Genomic DNA, 21,336 nt, shown 5'->3' on the forward strand with positions numbered 1-21,336 from the left:
AGAGAAAAAGAACCCAGGTTTTGTGGTGTATTTTTCATGACCTCCTTCCATATCCCCTCTACCCCACCTGCTGACAAGCCTCTAAATAGAGGCTTAGCGGGTTAGTCATTGAAAAAAAAAACTAAACATTAAAAAGGTTGCAAAAATTGTAAAGATAAATTAATATTTTTTTTTTTTTTTAAAAACAAAACAAACCAGCCAATGACAGGTCATAAGCCCTGTAAATGCCTAGACTTCCATATTCCCTTCTCAAAAATGTGTTCCTTCTCTGTTGAAATGAATTAAAAAATGAATAAAACTCCCTAAGGAGGAAATCCAGCTAGTCTGCAAGCATTTGAACATACTCAAACATTGTTGTAATATTTTTCTATAAAACGTATATTTCTCAAATAAATTACAAAATAAGGTAACGGAAGCGTATCTGGTATAAAAATGTCACGATATGACTAGTTTGCGTCTCGCTCGTCGGTCCCTACACCCCGAGGACCGGCGAAGACAGGGTGGATAGTATCGCGTGCAGGGAGCGCTTGAAGCAGTTGCAGTGGTAGAGCGACAGGCCGCTCAGCACGGCCGCGCACAGCGACAGGCCGAGCCACGCCGAGCGGCGGCCGTCCTGCCACATCTGAAGGTCCGAAAGGCGGAGAAACCTGCGATGCGAACAATCGAGAAAAATAAACACCACGAAACACATGTTCGTCGTAGGCATACTCGTCCTCTCCGAGAATATGCCTCCGTGGTCTGGTCTCCATTCTATGTGAATCCCATAAATCACATTGAATCAGTCCAACATCGCTTGCTTCGAAAAGTAGCGTGGATGCTTGGACTAGAGAGAGGTCATTATTCTCATGCTGATATAGAGTCAATGTTAAATATTTCTAGTCTACAAAAACGTAGAACTAATAATGACTCCATTTATATGTTCGGCATACTAAACGGTATAATCCATGTTCCATCATGACTGGGACAAGTAAAATTCAATATTCCGACTCGTAGGTCGAGAAACAATGAAATACTGTTTATCGATCAGCATAGAACAAACTATAGCCTTAATTCTCCAATGACCCGTCTTTGTCGTATTATTAACTCAAGATAAGATCTGGACTGTTTGGTTTAAGTTTACAGCGATTTAAACGAGCACTAAATAAATAGTCTAGATCTTGTCTCGACGTCCCTTATGTTTTTCAATGCTTCTTTTCTTTTTTACAATGTTTTTAACTATTCTTTTATCGTAATATTTAAAACCATATAAATTGTATAAATGGACAACGTCCATTAATAACTAAATAACTAATTGAAAAGCAGGGGTGCCAAATGGGCACCCTGAGGTACACCCGATGTAAAATCAATACCGGTTGACAAATAGTTATCTATCTGAACATTTTGTTCTCTACCAGTAAGAATAGACTTAATGAATTAGAGTATGAATATAAAATAAAGGTTCCTTATAGTGTACCTGTTGGCAACTCCGGGGGGGAGCTCCAGACTGGAGGGCAGAGGCAACAGAGCCTCGTACAGTTCCTGCAGCAGCATGCGGACGATGGCGTTCTCCTCCTCTCTTAAGGGGTCCAAGTTGTCATTAATGCAGATAAACTTCCTGCAAAAGAAATATTTCAGTTACAAACACTAAAATTCAACTTGTTCGTAATCTGCTTGGCTATAAGGATCGTTTAACGGCTCATAAAACTAAATTGTCATGAAGAAACAAAAAACTTTTGACTTATTGCGTGTAATATGAATTTTTAGTTTATGGTACACATCGCACCAGCCCGTTGAGGGTGTCAAACTAAATTTATTGCACCAGAGAGGGAAAACATTTTTGAGAAGGAAATATTAGTGTCTAGGAATTTACTGAAGTATTTCATTGTCCTTGGACTTCGCATTTGATTCAATAACGCAGTGCCCTATGCACTATTGGGTGCTGATGATGATGATAGGCACTGCCAAGAGATCTTATGTCACTTAAAATGTTCAGAATTTCTTAATCTATCTAATATATCTCGTTTACTTGGTCTCTCTCCTGATCTCGTCGAGGGCGGCGACCGCTTTGGTGACGTTGGAGTCCAGCATGGCGAAGGTGTGGCGGGGGGCGGCGGGGCGGGGGCGCCCAAGGGGGGGGCGCAGCCCTACCGAGGCCCTCAGGGGGCCCGACAGCGCCGGGCAGCTCGTCACAAGGGATTTCGTTATCGTCGGCTGGAACGGAAAATTATTTGTAATGTAGATTGAAGCGATAAATTTACAAGGTGTGTTCATAAAATAACGGGGAATTTTTAAATTTCACGGGTCTGGAGAGCCCGATTGTCAAAACTTTAACTTTTTTATGTTGGTATACATGCCCCTGAAGTATGCTAAAATTGTCAGCTGTATTCATTGATTATTTCGTCTGTGGCAGCTACTAAAGGTTAGATGTGTTTTTTGAGCTCAGCAATTTTCATTTGTTGAAAAAAATGGATGAAAGAATTTGTACCAAATTTTGTGTACAAAATGAAATAAAGTGTAACAAAGTGTGTAAAATGTTAACAAAGGCCTATGGTGAGTCTGCTATGAGTAGAACAAGAGATTATTTATTTATTTGACGGACTTATGCAGTCCATGCTAACGATGGTAAATACAATTTCTTATAATAAATACAGGCACTAATAAAATAAAATACAACTTTTTTTTTATTTGAAAGATAACCGGGCGTGTTATATATGTTAATTTACCATGTCGGAGTCGAGGTATCTCTCGCCCGGGGGCGTCGGGTGCAGCGCGTGTTCCGGGCGCTCGCACGTTCGCAGGGCCGCCTCCAGCGCGTGCACGACCTCCGCAGTCAGGGGAAGGCCGCGCACCCGGGCCAGCACAGTGCGCACTTCACGATCAGACCACGTCCTGCAATAATAGACGACAAGGGTAAGAATATTGATCTCCGTGTCGGGAGGATTGAGAATACAGTTCTTTGAGTGAAATAGAACCAGAATCCTGGAAGGAGAAAATCGAGGGGAGATAGTGTTGATTCTAGGGAAGGTCGACATCGAAAAGTGGTTCTACACCATAATATTTCATGTTCCCAGGTCACAATTACAAATGCTAATTTTATTAGTACGTATCAAAACGGCATAAAGTAAAATCGATATTTATTTACGAAAATGTGTTTGTATGAGTATATTTGTCGGTAACCTTTAGTTTAATATGTTTAGATTTTTTTTTGTATAAATGCAGTAAAACCCCCTTTTAACACATTTCAAGGGAGCAAAAAAAAAAGGTGTAAAACTGAGGAAAGCAGTATAGTGAGTAAATGAAAATTATGTATGGGAGCGAAGTATGGACTTGGAAAAACAGGGATGAAAGTGAGCTGAATGCTGTCGAAATGCGATCTCTCAGGCGAATGTGTGGTAAAAGTATGCACGATAGATGCGCAAATGTCGAGATCCGTACATTATGCAGGGCTGGGACAAGCATTATCGACAAAATCAAGAAAGGAGCTCTGCGCTGGTTTGGACATGCAGAACGAATGGACAGCGAAAGAACGGCTAAGAATATTTACAGTGCGAATGTCGATGGATGCAGAAACAGAGGAAGACCGAGAAAGACATGGCATGACCAAATCCAACAAATACTTGAAGATGGACAAGTCAAAAGTCGGAATGATCGGCGCGCGTGCATGAGAAGATGTATGAATGTAGAGGAAGCAAGATCTGTATGCAAAGATAGAGTGTTGTGGCGTTCTATCCTCTCTGCCTACCCTTACGGGAGAACGGCGTGATGGTTTTGTTTGTTGTTGTTGTAAAATTAATTTGGTACACTATAGTGTACATATACTTCCAGAAAAGTTGTAAAAACTGTGATAATTAGGGGTTTTTTAAAATTATTTTCAATGATTTCACTAAAAAAATAATCATATTTTGTATTTTATCAAACAATATTCTGTAATCTGTTTTTTTTAATTTGATTTAAAAACAGCATGTTAAAATTATTATATGTGTAAATAAAAAATAACGAAAATAAAATTCTGAATTTGCATAAAATAATGTACCTACAATATATTTTCGCCTAAATGTTATTTATACGGTATCACTTTTTTTCTATGGCATCACTTAAAACAACTGTCATATTATAGTTCGCTGCAAAATTGTTTCACACTTTTATGACAACTTTTTAGACCATCTTTTTTAAATGTTATGTTTTAAACATCGCAATTTATTAATATTAAAACTTTATTGTTCCTAAACGTTTGTCAACTGCGTATCAAGATTTGTACAAGTCAATATTACGTTTTTATTCAAATGAAAAGTAAGACTAACCCTAAAGGAAGACTGAAGAATACATGCATAAAGTACATTTTTGGTCTTAGGAAATATGACCACATTTCTGATTATAACTGAAATGGCTCAAAATTAGACAGCGGAGAGACTATCACTCCCTCTCACTTCTGTTCAATGTACTTCATAGTCCTAACGCTCCTATATACCTGCGTGAAAAATTTCAACGCTTATCAGTTCATGGTTTACCTCTTCGTTCTCATTCTCAAGGCACTCTCTTAATACCCATACACAATTCCTCTTTCTTCTCTAACTCATAGTGTCCATGCGGCTCGACTGTGGAATCATCTCCCATCCACCATCAAAGATGTTACTACATTATCTCTGTTTAAATCACGTCTGAAGAAACATCTCCTTTCTCTTCCTTAATTTCTCCTCCTTTCCTTTTTCCTCTTTCCTCTTTTTTCCTTTTTCCCATTGAGTAATAGTTTTGATTTAAGGTAATTTATAAACAAATACATTTATTTCTATTTTTGTATATTTTTAACTTTTTAATCTTTTTTTTTTCTATTGAATATGTTCTGTAACTTGAATTATAAAAATAAAACTTTTATTTTATTGGTTGGTTGGAAGAAATTGCCATTTGGCAATAAGCCCGCCAATGTACAAATAACATTATGTACAAAAAGTTTAATAAAATAAAATAAAAGACACTAAAACAAAAAGGTCAATTACACTGCACCTGCTTTGAATTTGGGTTAAGACAATAATTTATCTTTTATTAGTTGTTTCCCTGTTTTCGTTCTTTATTCGCGTGGCACACGCGGCGGCGCGCGGCCCGCGGCACCATTATTGCGACATAACTTTGGCTTTTTTGACACATCAAATGAATTCCGAAAATTTTTAAACGTAAAACTGGGGTGATGAAAAATGGAGAATATTTGTAGGAGAATGCACGAAGAAAAATGGGTCCTGAACATTTCGGCGTAAAAACGAGGTTTTACTGTATTATATTTTTAATACAGAAATTTAAATTTGACTTTGTAGATAAATGTTTACTTTCCATTGCAACGCAGGCTCGGCACTGGCACCTGAAGCCCAAGGCTGATCTCCTTACCTTCGTGTAGCAAATGATTAACAAATACAGCGCTCTATGCACTACGACAGGGGTATGATGATGAAAGTGATCGCCCGGGCAGTGAAAACAAAGAAAATAAATATGTTTAAAATTACCCGCTTTTGTCTGTATCAAACGTGTCGAATATTTCTTCAATTGTGTACTCCCTCCGTTCGCTCAGCAAATAGTAATAATACGCAAAAGCGAACTGCAGATCGTTCGGCCGTCGAAATTTGTTCAATGCGGTCTGTTCCACGTTCTCCTTAAACTTCTCCTGCATTTGACTGACGATGGTTTTTTCCAGCAGGAACGGGACGTGCGCGGGAACTTTCCGGTTGAGAAACCCGTATTCTTTGTTGAACAGCTTATTGGTGTGGATGAGAGATCTCGCGTACATCGCCAGCTTCCTGTCATCCTTGGGAGAGGATTCTTGCATAATGGACTCCTTGCTTCTACGCCTGGTTTTTTTATTGTGTTTTAAATAATTCTTATTGAAATGGTGCACTGCCCCGCTGACGTTGACTTCTGACTTCTTCAGCTCTTCTAAAATTAACTGTTTCGGCGTTTCGTTGTCGCCGTTTGGCTCTTCCTTACTGCTATCGTTGACTAACTCCTGACTAGAAATTTTATTTACATCGCTTAAATTTATTCGTTCGTTTGATCCGACGACCATTTTGAGAGATTTCATCGTGTTTTTGTTTGGCACACTGTCGACTTCTTCGTCGTTCGGAGCGTCCATCGGCTTCCAGAATTGTTCTTCGATTTCTCGCTTGACGATTTTGATCTGTTCGAGGTTAGGCTGATGCCCGGGGCGTAGGCTGTTGAGGAGATCTTGATCTTCATGCTGTCTTGCTTGCACCACCTGAAAAATAACATTTTGGAGTAACAGGTGGAAGAGTTAAGGAAAAGTGGATGTTCAAACATAGGCAGAATAGACAAACAACAACAAACCATCACGCCATTTCCCCGTAGCCATATCACTGTCTTTGCATGCAGACCTCGCTCCCTCTACATTCATACATCTTCTCATGCCGCATGCCGATTACTCCTACTCTTGACATGTCCATTTTCAAATATTTGGTGGACTCGATCGTGCCATGTCTTTCTCGGTCTTCCTCGTTTTCTGCATCCATCAACATTCGCATCGTAGATCCTTTTAGCCATTCTTTTACTGTCCATTCGCTCTACATGTCCAAACCAACGCAGCACCCCTTTCTTGATTGTGTTGATAATGCTTGTCTCATCCTTACACAGATCACGGATCTCGACATTTGTGCACCTATCATACATCGTTTTACCACACATTCGCCTGAGGGATCGCATCTCCACAGCATTTAACCAACTTTCATCATTTTTTCCAACTCCATACATCGCTCCCATACATTAGAGTTGGCACTAGAACTCCATTGTGAACTGCTAGTTTAGCCTCCTGCGATAAACATTTGTTTGCCAAAGTAGATTTCAGTGCACCGTTCACCCTTTCCCTCCTTTCCATCCCTAGTAAACATACTTCCCAGATGCACAAATTCTTCTGCCTGATGCAGAATATCTCCGTTCACACTGAACTGAAGTAAAGAGAAGATATGGACAATAGAATATTTAATTATTAATTTTAATTTGTTGCAACAGAGAGGGAAAAGATTTTTGAGAAGGGAAATGCCTAGACTTCCATATTCCCTTCTCGAAAAATTTTTCCCTCTCTGTTGAAATAAATTTAAATATGAATAACTCCTTAGGGAGGAAATCCAGCCAGTTTGCAAGCATTTGGACATACTCAAATATTGTTGAATAATATATTTAATAAATTATTTAATTATTAATTAACTAAACAAATTACAACAGGGATGGAGAATACCTTAAATAAGGGAATATGGAAGTCTAGGCATTTACAGGGCTTATGACCTGTCATTGGCTGGTTTAAGTGGTCACTTTGCACACTGTGTAACATTCACCAATTTGCCCATGTTTGAACATCCACATTTCCTCAACTCTTCCATCTGTTGATTTTAGTGAAGTTAAAGAGCTGAAACCTTTATTGTTGCGAAGAGATTCATCTGATTGAATTATTTCACATACAAGGCAACGCCTGAAAACAATTTTCCAATTTTTAAACTTCTTCTTGGACCAGTTGGTTTCATTACAATATTTGAGTTTGTCCAAATGTTCGTAGACAAACTCAAATATTGTATTAATTAACTATTTTACGCAACATTTACACAGTTACTTCGTTGGTTGAAAGCTCAGCCAGTAAAAAGTACTTCGCCTCATCTCTCCGTGTCCTTATCGTCAGAGTTCACCATTTCTAACCTTGGGGTCGAATGGAGGCTCGTCGAAGCCGGGATACTTCCCGACGCTTTGGTAGTCCTGCAAGTCCTCCTCGTCGAAGAACGGGCTGTCGAAGTAGTCTCCCAGATAGTCCAGGTGGCTGGCGGCGCCGTAATATCGGCTCTTGGGATCCCCGAGGCAGTCGCCTCCGTCGTAGTCGCACTCCACGATGTTACACGCACTGTCACACGATCTGTCTCCTGAAACCAGAAGCAGTGGCCGCTCATCACATTAATCGTCCAGGACAGAGAAAACTTTTTGCTAACTTTTGAAACCTTTCATGTCATGTTTACAATTCAAGGGTTGGGTTTTAACTTTTCAGAGAATGGCATTTTATTCTTTTATTTATTCATATTTTTCTCTACCAAACTTTAATTAATAATAAAAATAATGTGTCCTCACTGGAGTTACCCGTGCCGAGGACACTTAACAACATACTTTTTTGAAATGTTTTTACATTAGAGAATAAACAAAGAAGACTAAGTAAATAAACAGAGATAATTAACAAAATATTCACAGTTTTAAAAACTAGGTATGTATATGTACATCTATATTATTTATATTACAAAACGCACAATGAAAATAACAAAAACCTAACATAAGCTATACACTTGTGGAGCGGTTGATTTAATATTGGTTTGGGCGAATGAGACAATCCATTTTACTTCTACCTAGCTCCACTATCCATTGTTTTATAGCCTTTTTGAACATTTGTTTTAAAATGACAAAATTGAATATTGACTATTTTCATAATGGCCCATTTTGTAAGGATTTCTTTGCACTGCAACAGGCTAGGAAGCCCAATTACAGTGGTGAATTACATCACAGAAAACCCAGGCTTGAGAAAAAATCACATTAGATTTTTGTGTTCTCACCGGGAATCAAACTCGGAACCATCCGTGAGTGAGTCAAGCTTCTTAATCACTACACCGCGAAGGTCACATTGGCTTTTAAAATGACACAAACGGATGATTTCTTTATTTTTCATCAGAGTTTACAAGGTTCAGTAAAAAACTAATGCCTACTATTTTTTTATATTTAAATAAAATTAGTCAAACCTCAAACATTCTTCTACAATCTACTGTAGTAGTAACTTTCTGTGTCAACAGGTGGGAGCATTGCACTCGTTTGCAAAATGGCCGACATCGATGTTTGTATTAGGCAACGTTCTGTGATTGAATTCTTGAATGCAGAAGATGAAAAACCTATTCACATTCATTAAAGACTGAAAAATGTGTACGGTGATGCAACAGTCAATGTAAGCACTGTTAGACGATGGGTTATAACGAAGCTGAAGGACAAACATCGTTGGCTGACGAAAAACAGAGCGGCAGGCCATTGACTGCAGTTACTCCACGCAACATTTAGTGAGTCGATGAATTGTGTCGTCGCATTCTCTCCTTCAGTAAAGGAAGTGTGATGACGATTATTCACGAATACATGCCCTTGTTAAAAGATGGACCAAAACTGTGGAAATGGGCAGAGATTATATTGAAAAATAACAAATTAATCATCAACAGTGTGGTTTTCAACCTATGTAATGGCATTTTCGTTTCTTGACAATTAAAAGGAAAAAAAAATAGGAGGCATTAGTTTTTTACTGAACCTCATAGTTTTAAGTCTAATAAATGTAAAACTTTCATTTTTCCTTCTAGAATTTTTTTTACGGTCTAATCAACCTGTCTCTTACCAAGAAATGACCACGGGCAGCCTAAAGCGCACTCCGGAACATTCCACGCCGTGTATACTTCATAGCCCTCGGACTGGGTGTAGAAATCTCCCAAGTAGACGGGGCCCCCGAAGAAGATGTCATCGTTGAGATACAGAAACTTTTCCGATAGCCCCGGGATTCTGCAATCAGTTACAAATAAAATATTCAAAAGTTGAAGATATCAATGTGTCATTATTTTGTATCTGTCATATCGACAGTAAAAAGGATAAGGGAAGGGTATGGTTTCCTAAGAAAGCGGTGCCATTATCTAGCGGCCATGATATGCCGTGATGCGATAGACGTAACAAGACAGCGGTTTCAACAATGACCAAAGATATCAACTTAAAGGGAGTCGCACTGCTATCCAGCGGTCATGATCACCAAATTTTATTAGCTGATCAACTAATTTGATTAACATACTTTTAAAAATGGACAACTAGACATCCTTAGCATAATTAGTACACATCGAAAGTCGAAAACTAACATTCGGAGGAGAGAGAGATGTTTAAAAATCAAATTTTTCATGATTTTTTCAAAAAGTCAATAAAAATTTTGTCATTTGCGATAGTAAAAGTCACATTTGCACTCATTTTCAAACACAAAAACGTTCCTAAACTGTTTATACCTCTATGACAGCCGTCCAGCAAATGACGGCAGGGCTGTTTGACGTTCTGCTCACAATCAACGTTCGACGCGATGGGAGACTCAGGCAAGGGTTCTATGCATCCAGTCACCACGGAAGCTGGCCATTTTGTTATTTTACGATGAATGTATTACTTTTTTTACATTATAGATAATGTTCTCTCACTAGGGTGTCAGAGGGAGACATTTAATATAATTTTGAATTAACCTCAGGATGCCCATTTGGCACCCCTGCTTTTCAATTAGTTCATTAGTGAAGTTGCTAAATCATTCTCTTACTCTCGCTTTTGGCTCTTCGCGGACGACAAAAAAATTCAAACTTTACAAGACTGTTTTCTTCTTCAATCAGACATTAACTCTTTTAACCAATGCAAAAGTCAATAAATTAGAACTTAATATTAAAAAATGCAAAATAATGTCATTTCATGTCATGTCAACAACTGATTTTCTTCGAGTATCTAATAGAAAACTCCAAAATTGATGTAGTTAAGTCCATCAGAGATTTAGGAGTTGTTTTGGACTATAAACTGACATACAACGAGCATATAGATAATACAGTAAATAAATCACTGAAATTATCTGCCTGTCTGTTATTTATATATTAATTACACCACTCACCGAATACTCACTTTTTTCTGTTTTCTCAGCAAGCTACTTTTTCTGCCTGTCTGTTGTTATTTTTTTTTTAATTCACCACAAACCAAATAATACGTAGAATAGTCAGGCTTGAGAAAAATCACATTTTGAATTTTTGTATTCCCAAAAACCGCATTTAAATCTGTCTTATTTAGATTAAAATAACCGCTTTTACTACTGCCATCTAGCGGCCGATCTGTGAAACGTTAAACTAAAATTTATTTATCCAATATATGAACCACTATCACATACTTTTAACTCACTAACAAAACACTGTCGCTTTGGAAGTACATATACTAAAATTTAAAAATTTCACCGCGAGCAAAAGGCCCGTACAGAGGACAGACACAATCAATCATTTCTAGAGTAATAATATATAGCTGCATTAGCTGCGCTGTAGGTAGCTCACTTGTGGAGGAAGCACTCGATGGCGGGGCTGGAGAAGGTGGGCAGGTACTGCGCGGGGATGATGTCGCGGTGGGAGACGACCTTGAGGCGCGGGTTCTGTGCGTCCAGCCACCACGGCAGCTGGCCAGCAGTCACCACATACACGTAGCGTACCCAGGGAGCGTACAGATCCAAAGACCTCAACAAAGAAACAATGGCGTTTAATACTAACAGCATTTGAATTCATTTGCAAAATCTTGGTGGAAGTTCTCTGTAATTTTAATTTATAAATTTTTATAAATTACTAATGGTATTTTACAACACTACCTTTCATTCTTATATTTCCTTTGGTCTATCCTCACGATGGAAGACTTTGGAGCACTTTAAAAAATTGACATATTATTCTAGAACAGGGCTGTCCAAACCAGATATGATCCCGGGCTAATCCAAATAACTAAATAGATAGATAACTGAGAGAGCTCTCCCAACCTCTATCACAGCATGGGCTAACTCTTTGTTCTAGTAATGAGAGAACCCTTTCAATACCTGTTCACCGCTCTATTTTTTTTGCCTCCCCTTTACAGTAGCAGCTGCTCGATTATGGAATAATCTACCCACTTATGTCAGAGATGCCCCTCTTTACTTACATTCAAATCTCGTATGAAATGTCGCTTCCTGAATATTTGAGTTTTTTCTTTCTCCTCCCTCTTTACCGCCCTCCCTCTCTTAAATAAACACTTCAACTTTTTGAAGAAAAAATAAAAATACAGGGTGTTAAGTAAATCACAGCATCTATCGATACTATTCCTGGCCGATTACCTTTCTTTCCCATTCTTCCCTTGACCCATCTTTATGGTACCTACCTTACATCAAGAAAGAAGATATTCAAAATTAGAAGATTCGGATTTAGAACAAAAACAATACAATATTTTTCACTTCACACACAATTGCATAAAAAGTGCTTGATTTGTCGCGCGTCGTTGTAAACATCGTTACAATTCATAGTACATTTCATCATCCAGTGGTTAAGATTGAAGAACATTCACATCATATCAATGGTAGGTATCCATTCCTTGTTCCCATCCTTTCTTCAAATATTTCCCTATCCCGAAACAGAATGAAATTCGTTTATCATTTACAGTCGGCCTTTTTGTTAACACAGGGATGTTATTGTTATAATATTAATTTTATTAGTCATTAATTTATTTTTTACTATTTTATCAATATCAACATGAATATTTGTTCTAGCCAGACGCAGTGCGTGTGTAAGTGCCTTATCTGACAGAGAAGACCTATACATAGATTTTATAGAATTCAAAGTTGAATTTTTAAGCCAAGATTCGTTATTTAGGAGAAACCAATACACAGTTCGGGAATTCCCCGAATAATAGTGACAAAAAACTTGTTGCCATATGAATAAATTAGGATCCGCATAAATATAAGCCACATACCGGGGTTTGGACAGCACTTTTCTAGAATGTAGTCCATCTTGAACAACCAGTTCACAACTAATTAAAGATGTTTTCCCACTTCACATCATCACGACCTTAATTGAAATGTCTCGCCTGCCTCCTTACCATCGAATCACCTATCACATGTTCTCCGTACGCTCCACAGATCTGTTTGAAGAGTGGTTTAATGTTCCTCGCATTAAGGAAACAAATTACAGACCTTATCTCACAAGTTGCGATATTCAATTTGAGTTGGCATTTCAAATAAGCACCACGAAGCGTACACAACAGTCAGCTAATTCGTAATGGCATCAACTCCTCTTTAATAGGTCAGGGTAAGTACCACGCATGGGCAAGCGATCGCAGCGCTGCGATGGCAAGAAATACAAACAGAACTTACTTTCTGGACATAGTTGGTAAAGAAGTCTAACAAATAAAATATTTACCTCAGAGAATACTTCAACTCCTGTTTGTCATCGTAACGAGACGGGTCGTAGTCATCTTCGCCGGTGAGTCCCTCGATATTGGCGTATCTCTTCATCTCGGCCAGCCATATCGGGTCGGACCCGTTGACCCAGGTGTAGACCACATCGATAGGCTCGCAGCTGCCCGACGCCGAGTCAGTGCTGCTGCAGTAATGCTTCTCACATATTACGTCCACAATGTTCCCGGTAGACATGAGGTAAATCTGAAACAGATGGATGCTGAGCAAGGAACGGCGGCTAGATATGTAGGAATAAGTAGTTGAGGGTTGGTTGGAGCTCCTACCCCAGTTAGAGATTGACAGAGAAGACACGAAGTTGCTGTTTAATGCGTAGTTATTACATGGCGAATAAATAATGAATTGTGTTGCGCGAGTGTTACGATGATGATGGGTTGAAGTAACTGCACTTATACTACACGCTGGAACTGTGTGATGTCGTCGAGCTGGACTGACTGAACTGAACTTGTTGGGCCAACTAACTGAACGGGCTGACTGACGTTGGCTGCGTCCTGTGGTCTCTTTATAGACGACGTTCCTTAGTAGTTCATTTCTTCATGATAGGGACGATGTGAATGTGCTGCAGAACAATGCTCCCGGTTTAACGTGCAATACTATAAGAGTTGCATTATACGAATGTATTGGATTCGATAGAAAATTATGACATTGCATCTTCGGTCATATTCTAATTAAGTAAAAATGTTTTTAATTACTCTTTTATTGTAATATTAAAACCCTATAAATGGACAATTTACGTCAATAAATAAATAAATAAGCCAACAGAGTTTGTATTCCACCCTCCGTGGAAAACGTAGCCAGAGTAATTTCCGTAGTAGTGGAGTGATATGAATAAACTTAGAGATTCCGGAAATAAGTCTCGCTGCAGCATTCAATGCAGACTGTAGGCGAGTCATTTTGTTCATTGGTAGACCTGCATAGATACCATATTCCAGTCTCTAAAACGTTTTCCATCTCTGTTGTAGTTTGTTGATCTTAATCACACCTTAGGGATTGAAATTCAGTATTTTATAAACAAACATTTGGACACACTCAAAATATTGTAATTCTCCATCTTGCCTGCGTAGAAAACAGCCATATTTCTTAAGTTTTGTGTTGAAATTCCACACAAAATGAGCATAGCACATTTTTTGTTTGTATGTAACACAGAATATGTAGAGTGACACTTCGTAAACATTAAACAAGTGAATATTTACCGCGTTGTATGCCATTGCACAAGAAATACATACACAAATGTGATAAACAAATAATATAAATAAAAATAACGCGTTAGACTAGAAATTCCAAGTAAACAAATGTCTAATTCTTATCTTAGTAGTGGGAGTCAGTGCTATGCGAGCTCCTCGTCACTGCGACCTGTGAAGATCTACAGAATTGTGAGATAAATGGGTATTAGGAAAGATAAAGCTTAATAAAAATACTAAAAAATTGTGGGAGAAATAATGCGTTGAAAGAATAAAAAAGCTTTAAATGCTTGTTTAATAACTTTATATTTATATTTTTATTAATAAATCATATAACACAAAGTATTTTACAAGTATAATACGTTGACTTACATTCCCAGGAGTTACAATTCAATTCGGGACATAAATAATATTAACATTTAGAAAATAACACATATTGAGAACAACAAAGAAACAAAGCAAGTTTAGCACCTTTATAACTAAATATAGCACAACAATATATACGCCTAAAACCTTTTCTTACACAAGCCGAATAAATATATAAAAATACGCTTTTAAGAATAAAAAAAGTAGTGAATCTACTAAGGAAGATAAGGTCATTAACATCACATGCCATGCGGATGATGCAGCCATAGTGATGATGAGAACATATCCATCTCAGTTAGTAAACATCTGGATGCCTAAGAAATGTCTTATAGTAAAATGAACTCATGATTATTGGAAACATAATTTGTTTCAATGACATAATGCATTCTGTCAGTAAAGCCTTGATATGTACAATAATTTGTAGATGCTCAAAATATGTTTTTGTGAGTAAAAAAATATTTTTCAATAAAAAACACACCTGTGTACATAAAAAATTGTGCAAAAATCAATAATCATCAGAATTATTGAAATAAACAGAATATCGTCTTCCTTATTTCCTTTCCGCATTTAATGGTGCATAGGGCACTGCATTGCTACACCAACCACGGCATATCTCGATCATATTTGTTACGTGAAGGTAAGATGATCAGTCTCACACTTCAGGTGCCTGTCCAGGGACCTTGATATATTGCAGTGTAAAAACACTTGTTTAAATAATATTTCATGTCAACCGAGTCAGCAATCGAACCCGAGACCTCTTACACGAGAGGCAAACACGCTGACCACGAGGCGTAAAATTGTAATAAATACGCATTTAAGACATATTTCTTGCATCAAAATTTGTAAATAGATCATCGAAATGTGTTAGAGAATAATATTTACACGTTTTTAAATGTGTTTTCATTCAAAAACACATTTTGAAAATAAATACATTATTGTGGATTACAAAATTGAGTGACGCCGCTTAAAATATAAGATTGAATTGTTGTCAATCTAATACGCGTGCTTTAAGAAGGCCGTTGTATAATTGTTGAGTGAATTAATAGATCTTATCGATTTTCATACATAAATCTAAAGAAATATAAGTTGGTGTCTTACCCCATAGATTTGAAATGATGATAAAATCAACAAACTGACAGTGAAGAAGGCCATAAGCGGCCGGTTCGATAAAATATCATAAACTCTCCTCTGGATAAGCTTATCTCTAGCCATCTCTGAAGCTTCTTCATCTTATATTTTATAAAAACAGGTCGAAAGTCGACATTCCGTCACCTCCATGTCACTTATATCAACAAAACGTCATAATTGGTCATAATGCCCCACAGACAATCAACGGATCAACCACGACTATAGGTTACCATAGAGAAAATACTCGTACTGTCGGTATTCTAGAAAAACCTTGAGGTAATCTTGAAAATATTTTTTTTTCACATGTTTCAAAAGAGAATAAATGTACAAACAAATGAACCGTCACACCATTTCCCCGTAAGAATAAAACTCCATATGACTCTGTCTTTATATGTATATCTCAATTCTTCCATATTCATAAATCTTTTCATGCACGCGTGCCGATTATTGGATTTGATCATGCCATGTCTTTCTCAATTTCTGCATTCATCGGCGTTCACATCATTGCTGTTTACTATATTGATGTGCCTTATATTTATTTTTCAGATTCTATAAATAATTTTAGTGGTGATGAGTGTAGTATAAATAGTTTTAGTGGTATTAGAAGCAAACTAAGAACTCTTATTGAACTAGTTACTGAGATATTTGCGAAACACTTTAAAAAAAGAATAGTGAGATTTGTAATTATACTTAGAGAATGCTAAGTTTGCAGTGTCAAGCAGTATAATTGAAATCGGTTTTTAGAGACGGTTTTGAATTACGCCATTAATTAGGTAGGTAGGTTTTTATGAAGTTTATTTTGGCATCAATAACCAATTTTTCGCTTTTGGTGGAGATTCCTAAGTTTCCTTCTAATACCCTCAAATGCCCGTGATAACTAATTATTTGTCCCAACTCAACACTGAACCCATGGAGTGGGTAAATAAATGTCCAAACCAACGCAGAATTCCTTTCTTGATTTTGTCTATAATGCCCATCTCAGCCTTTTATTATAATGTACAGATTTCGACATTTGTGCAACAGTTGTACTAAATTTTACATTAGCCAGAGATATCGCATTTCAAAAGCATATAGCCTACTTTATTTTAATAGTATAATTATACATTTTTACAATTTAAAAAAAAAAAACACTTGTTATATTTTTACTAAAACTAAAATCCCACCAAGCCACTTTCCATAGCTTGTTTGTGAATATTATATTTATACTGACTTAATAATATTATTTATATTTATAAAAACAATGAATAACAGATAAAAATTAACAGCTGGAAAGATCAGAATAAACATGTTTATACAAATAATAATAAATAAATTTATTTTTTAAATACAAGAAAATATATGAAAAATTAAAATATTTACACCTAAGCTACTATTCATATATAAACTCTTGATCGAGTAGCCACTCTTATTTTGCTCTTGTTACAATGTGAGTTAAATTTAAGTTCTTTTGCTAATAAATTAAAAATTCTAGGTACTAAATATTTGAGAGTTCTATTTCCATATTTATTACATAGTTTTGGTACTACCAAGCCATCATTAGACGTGAAGCGTGTATTATGGTTATGTTTGAGAGGAAACTTGAATGTATTACTATTAAATTGTTCCAAAATGATGCAAAGCCACAGTAGTCCTCGAACAGGCAGAGTTTTGATTGTTTTGTACAGGAGATCATTATTACTTCTTTGTTCGTAAATCTCTGCAGGTACAATCCACTTAACTATAGAATACTGTAGACCCTGGATCATTTTAATATTAGTTTTAGTCGAATGTCCCCACGACTTTACACCATATCTTATTATTGATTCTACTAAGGAAAAATAAATAATTTTAAGAGTGATTTTAGGCAAAATAAAAGATAACTTATAAAAAGTACTCACAAGAGTCCGCAATCGATCACAAAGTTTAAATATATGACGATCCCATTTAAAATTATGATCAATAAAAATACCCAAATAATTATACTCCTCCACAAATTCTATGAGTTCACAATTACATGTGTTAGAAATACCATCATGCAAGCAATCTGTGCAATGAGCAATAATATTAGGCAAAACATATTTTTTGGCATGAGATTTTATGTATAAGCATTTAGTCTTTTTTGCATTTATGATGAGACCATAGTCATGAGCCCATTTTAACAATTTATTGAAATCACTTTGCAATATTTCTTGTGATTCTAATGGGTTTTTATTGGAAATAACTAGTGCGGTGTTATCTGCAAAAATAAATCTCCTTACTTTAAAAACGTTGCAAATTACTGACACATAAATTATATACAATCTAGGACCCAAAATAGACCCTTGTGGCACCCCTGATAAACATTCCCTCGCTAGACTTGATGAATTCTTCAATTGAATTTCTTGAGTTTGAATTTTTAATATGATGCGAACATTTTTTGGAAGACTGTTGAATGATTTGGGTCCAGGATATAAGTGGGAGCATTGACCATAAGATGTTCTCATTCTCGGCACCGCCACCAGCTGCAGTTCTTCAATGGTTTCCCGAGTTCCTATGTTTTTGGTCATGTCCAAACCAAAGTGACACTCCTTTTTTAAATTTTGCCAATAATCCTTCTCACCCTCCCAATAATGTACAGATTTCATCATTTTACAACAAACCATCACTGTTTCCCCATAGGGGTAGGTAGCTAGGATAGAACGCCTATCACCCTTATCATTGCATACAGACCTCGCTTCTTCTGCATTCATATAATATTAATACCTTTTAAATCCCTCAACATTCAATACGGAAAGTCTATTTAAAATATTTAAGGTTCATACAGTACACTCTTTATAAAATAAATTCTATTATACAAATATATAAAAAAGAAAAAATAAAAGAATTTGAAATGAATAAGTCACTCACATACCAACATAATATTAAAATTCCTAAATTCCATACAAGTCATGGTCAAAATAGCTTTGTATTCAAAGGTGTAAAAAAATATAGTACTCTTCCTAATGAACTAAAAACTATTAAAAATAATATATCAATAAATAAATTTTAAGTTAATCAGAAGAAATTTTTTGAACTCGTGTAAAATCAACATTAAATTTTAATTAGTATGAATGTATTATTGTTTTTTCTTTATATATCCTATGTTTTCCTTTTTCTTTTCATGCACTCGTATTTGAAATTATATAAACTCATATAAATAAACAATTAAAACAGTGTAAGCCTCCTCCAAGCACAAGAGTTAGTCTTTTTTTTGGGAGAGTTACAGTGATAACATTTACTAGATGTGTAAAAGTAGATATGTTTAGAATTTTACAAAAATATGTACTTTTATGAAATTTATGAATAAAAAAAAATCAACTAATAAAATACTTGTGTTGCTCAGCAAAAAAAAAAAAGAAGAAACAACATTTAAGTTTGTTAAGTCAATCTCTTTCTAATTTGCATTAATGGCAAATAAACATTACTATTTACGTATAAAAAAAATAGTGCAATAGTCTTTACAAGTTTTAAAAATATTTTTATTCTTAAATAAGCAAAAATTTATAATGGCAACTGAATTAATATTTTTCTCGCGCGACGTCGGATACATTTTCTACGGGGGTTTAAAATGGGCTTATTTTGAATTACCTGAAAACGAGACGTTTCGCACTCCGTGGGAAAAACAACACATTTTAGCGCCAAACTTGTACGCAGTTTATTAGAAGTGCAGTCGACGGTCATAATGTGTGACGTCAAAATGACGTGTTGACACTGCGAGCCGTTTTTTTTGTGCTCTTTTTTAAATCCGAAAACATGTTTTGAATACATTGATAGTTATATCGTTAGAATTGTAAAAATCCACTTTAAATTGTATTTTTGATGGTATTCCCGGCTTGTGAAAATGCCCCATTAGAGATGTTGTCCATTCAAAAAGTTAGTTATTGTATTGCCATTGTCTAATAGATATTATTTTTCAACTATAGTTAGTTGTTCAAAGATATTTCATTTTCATATTTTTGTAATTCCTGTAAAGACAATAGGTTCCTACAGCATACATTGACGAACTAAGATAGACCAGATCTTGTCTCGAGGAAGTAATTATTATTTAATTTCTTAGTCCTAGTTTTAATTTTTATTCAGTGTATTTTATTTATTTATAAAGAAATGTATTTACCCTTGTTAAATGGACTGATCAAGTCTGTAAATAAATAATAAATTACAGTTACATAATATAAATGTTTCAGCTCTTTAACTTCACAAACATCAACAGATGAAAGCATTGAAGGAATATAGATGTTCAAATATAGGCAGAATGGTGAATGTTACACAGTGTGTAAAGTGGCCACTGAAACCAGCCATTGACAGGTCATAAGCCCTGTAGATGCCTGGACTTCTATATTACCTTCTCTTAAATGTTCTTCATCTCTGTTGTAATATGTTAATATAAACAGCTCCCCGGGGAGTTGAATCCAGTCCTTGTCTACAAAAATTTGGACAAACTCAAAATATTGTTAATATAAATTAATATATTACAACAGAGATGAAGAACATTTAAGAGAAGGTAATATGGAAGTCTAAGCATCTACAGGCCTTATAACCTGTCAATGGCTGGTTTCAGTGGCCACTTTACACACTGTGTAACATTCACCATTCTGCCTATATTTGAACATCCATATTCCTGTAGATGCCTGGACTTCTATATTACCTTCTCTTAAATGTTCTTCATCTCTGTTGTAATATATTAATATAAACAGCTCCCCAGGGAGTTGAATCCAGTCCTTGTCTACAAAAATTTGGACAAACTCAAAATATTGTTAATATAAATGTTACATGTATACAACATCTAAGCTTGTAAGTGAAAATTTTTGGTAAATTTCATTGTAATTTATTTTATAAATAAAAGATGAGTGATACTTTAATCTACAAATTTGGAATATCCAGTGACCAGTTTCATCGCTTTGGCGACATCTTTGAGACTGGTATCTTTATTAGGAGTTCAATGTATTTAAACAAAACAGAGGTAAGGATAGAGAATTCATAGTTAGATGAAATGCTAGAATTACCTAACACACCTGTATTCTCCATTACGACATCCATTGCGAAAAATGTACGAATGATTTTTTTGCCTTTTGTTTTTCAGAAATCAAAGTCACGAGGGATGGGACAATGAAAATAATATGTATACAATATTCAAACTCATTAAAATATCATTTTATTAACTAATTAGTTAACCCATAACACTGTTGATGATCCTTAAGACAAAAATATAATCTTGAATTCACTATCCTTAGTTGTTTCGTATAAATACTAACTTCTTAGTAAAGATACCAGTCGCGAAAGCGATGAAATCAGTCACTGAATATTCCAAATTTGTAGATTAAAGTAGAGTATTTCTATAATAAATTATATGTATAACATGAACCAAAAAGCGTTAAAAATAAACTACATAATTCACTTATTAAATTTATGCCTTTCATTTCATTGTAATGAACATGAAGGGTTTCACATTGAAAACGCCTAAGCATTTTGATGTGACTTAACTTATTTAAATGTTTCGGTTTCAACCGAAACTAGAACAGAATACGAAATTCGGTTTTAGCTGAATTTTTTGTTTAAGTTTGGGGGAGATAAGTGGTAGATGTGAGAGCACTTGCCTCCCTCCACTGTTATTTTTAGGTAGGTAGGATAGATGCTTTTATGAAATGAAACAGCGGG

General features: G+C 35.9%; 1 protein-coding gene across 1 annotated transcript; it reads right to left on the bottom strand.

Moving 5' to 3' along the window:
- Positions 1–362: 362 nt before the first annotated feature.
- Positions 363–15,858, bottom strand: Gnptab (N-acetylglucosamine-1-phosphate transferase subunits alpha and beta). Its single transcript, XM_088240683.1, has 10 exons — positions 15,655–15,858; positions 12,954–13,195; positions 11,079–11,255; positions 9,371–9,531; positions 7,663–7,880; positions 5,472–6,217; positions 2,703–2,868; positions 2,006–2,190; positions 1,454–1,594; positions 363–647 (listed from the first exon to the last, which is right to left on the bottom strand). Exons 1-10 carry the CDS (start codon positions 15,766–15,768, stop codon positions 473–475), a joined length of 2,325 nt encoding a protein of 774 aa, XP_088096809.1. The 5' UTR covers positions 15,769–15,858; the 3' UTR covers positions 363–472.
- Between the last annotated feature and the right edge of the window lie 5,478 nt (positions 15,859–21,336).

This window comes from Micrasema longulum, unplaced genomic scaffold, assembly GCF_059751315.1.
Source record: "Micrasema longulum isolate JH-2025_06_02 unplaced genomic scaffold, ASM5975131v1 h1tg002549l, whole genome shotgun sequence".
In the NCBI taxonomy this organism is placed as follows: Eukaryota; Metazoa; Arthropoda; class Insecta; order Trichoptera; family Brachycentridae; genus Micrasema; species Micrasema longulum.

Bases quoted from the DNA above. Each gene is read 5' to 3' on its own strand.
- Gnptab (XM_088240683.1), bottom strand. From the start codon at position 15,768: ATGGCTAGAGATAAGCTTATCCAGAGGAGAGTTTATGATATTTTATCG. The intron at 2,191-2,702 runs GTAAATTAACAT...TTTCCGTTCCAG, and splicing joins GATACCTCGACTCCGACATG to CCGACGATAACGAAATCCCT. The intron at 648-1,453 runs GTACACTATAAG...TTCGCATCGCAG, and splicing joins CCCCCCGGAGTTGCCAACAG to GTTTCTCCGCCTTTCGGACC.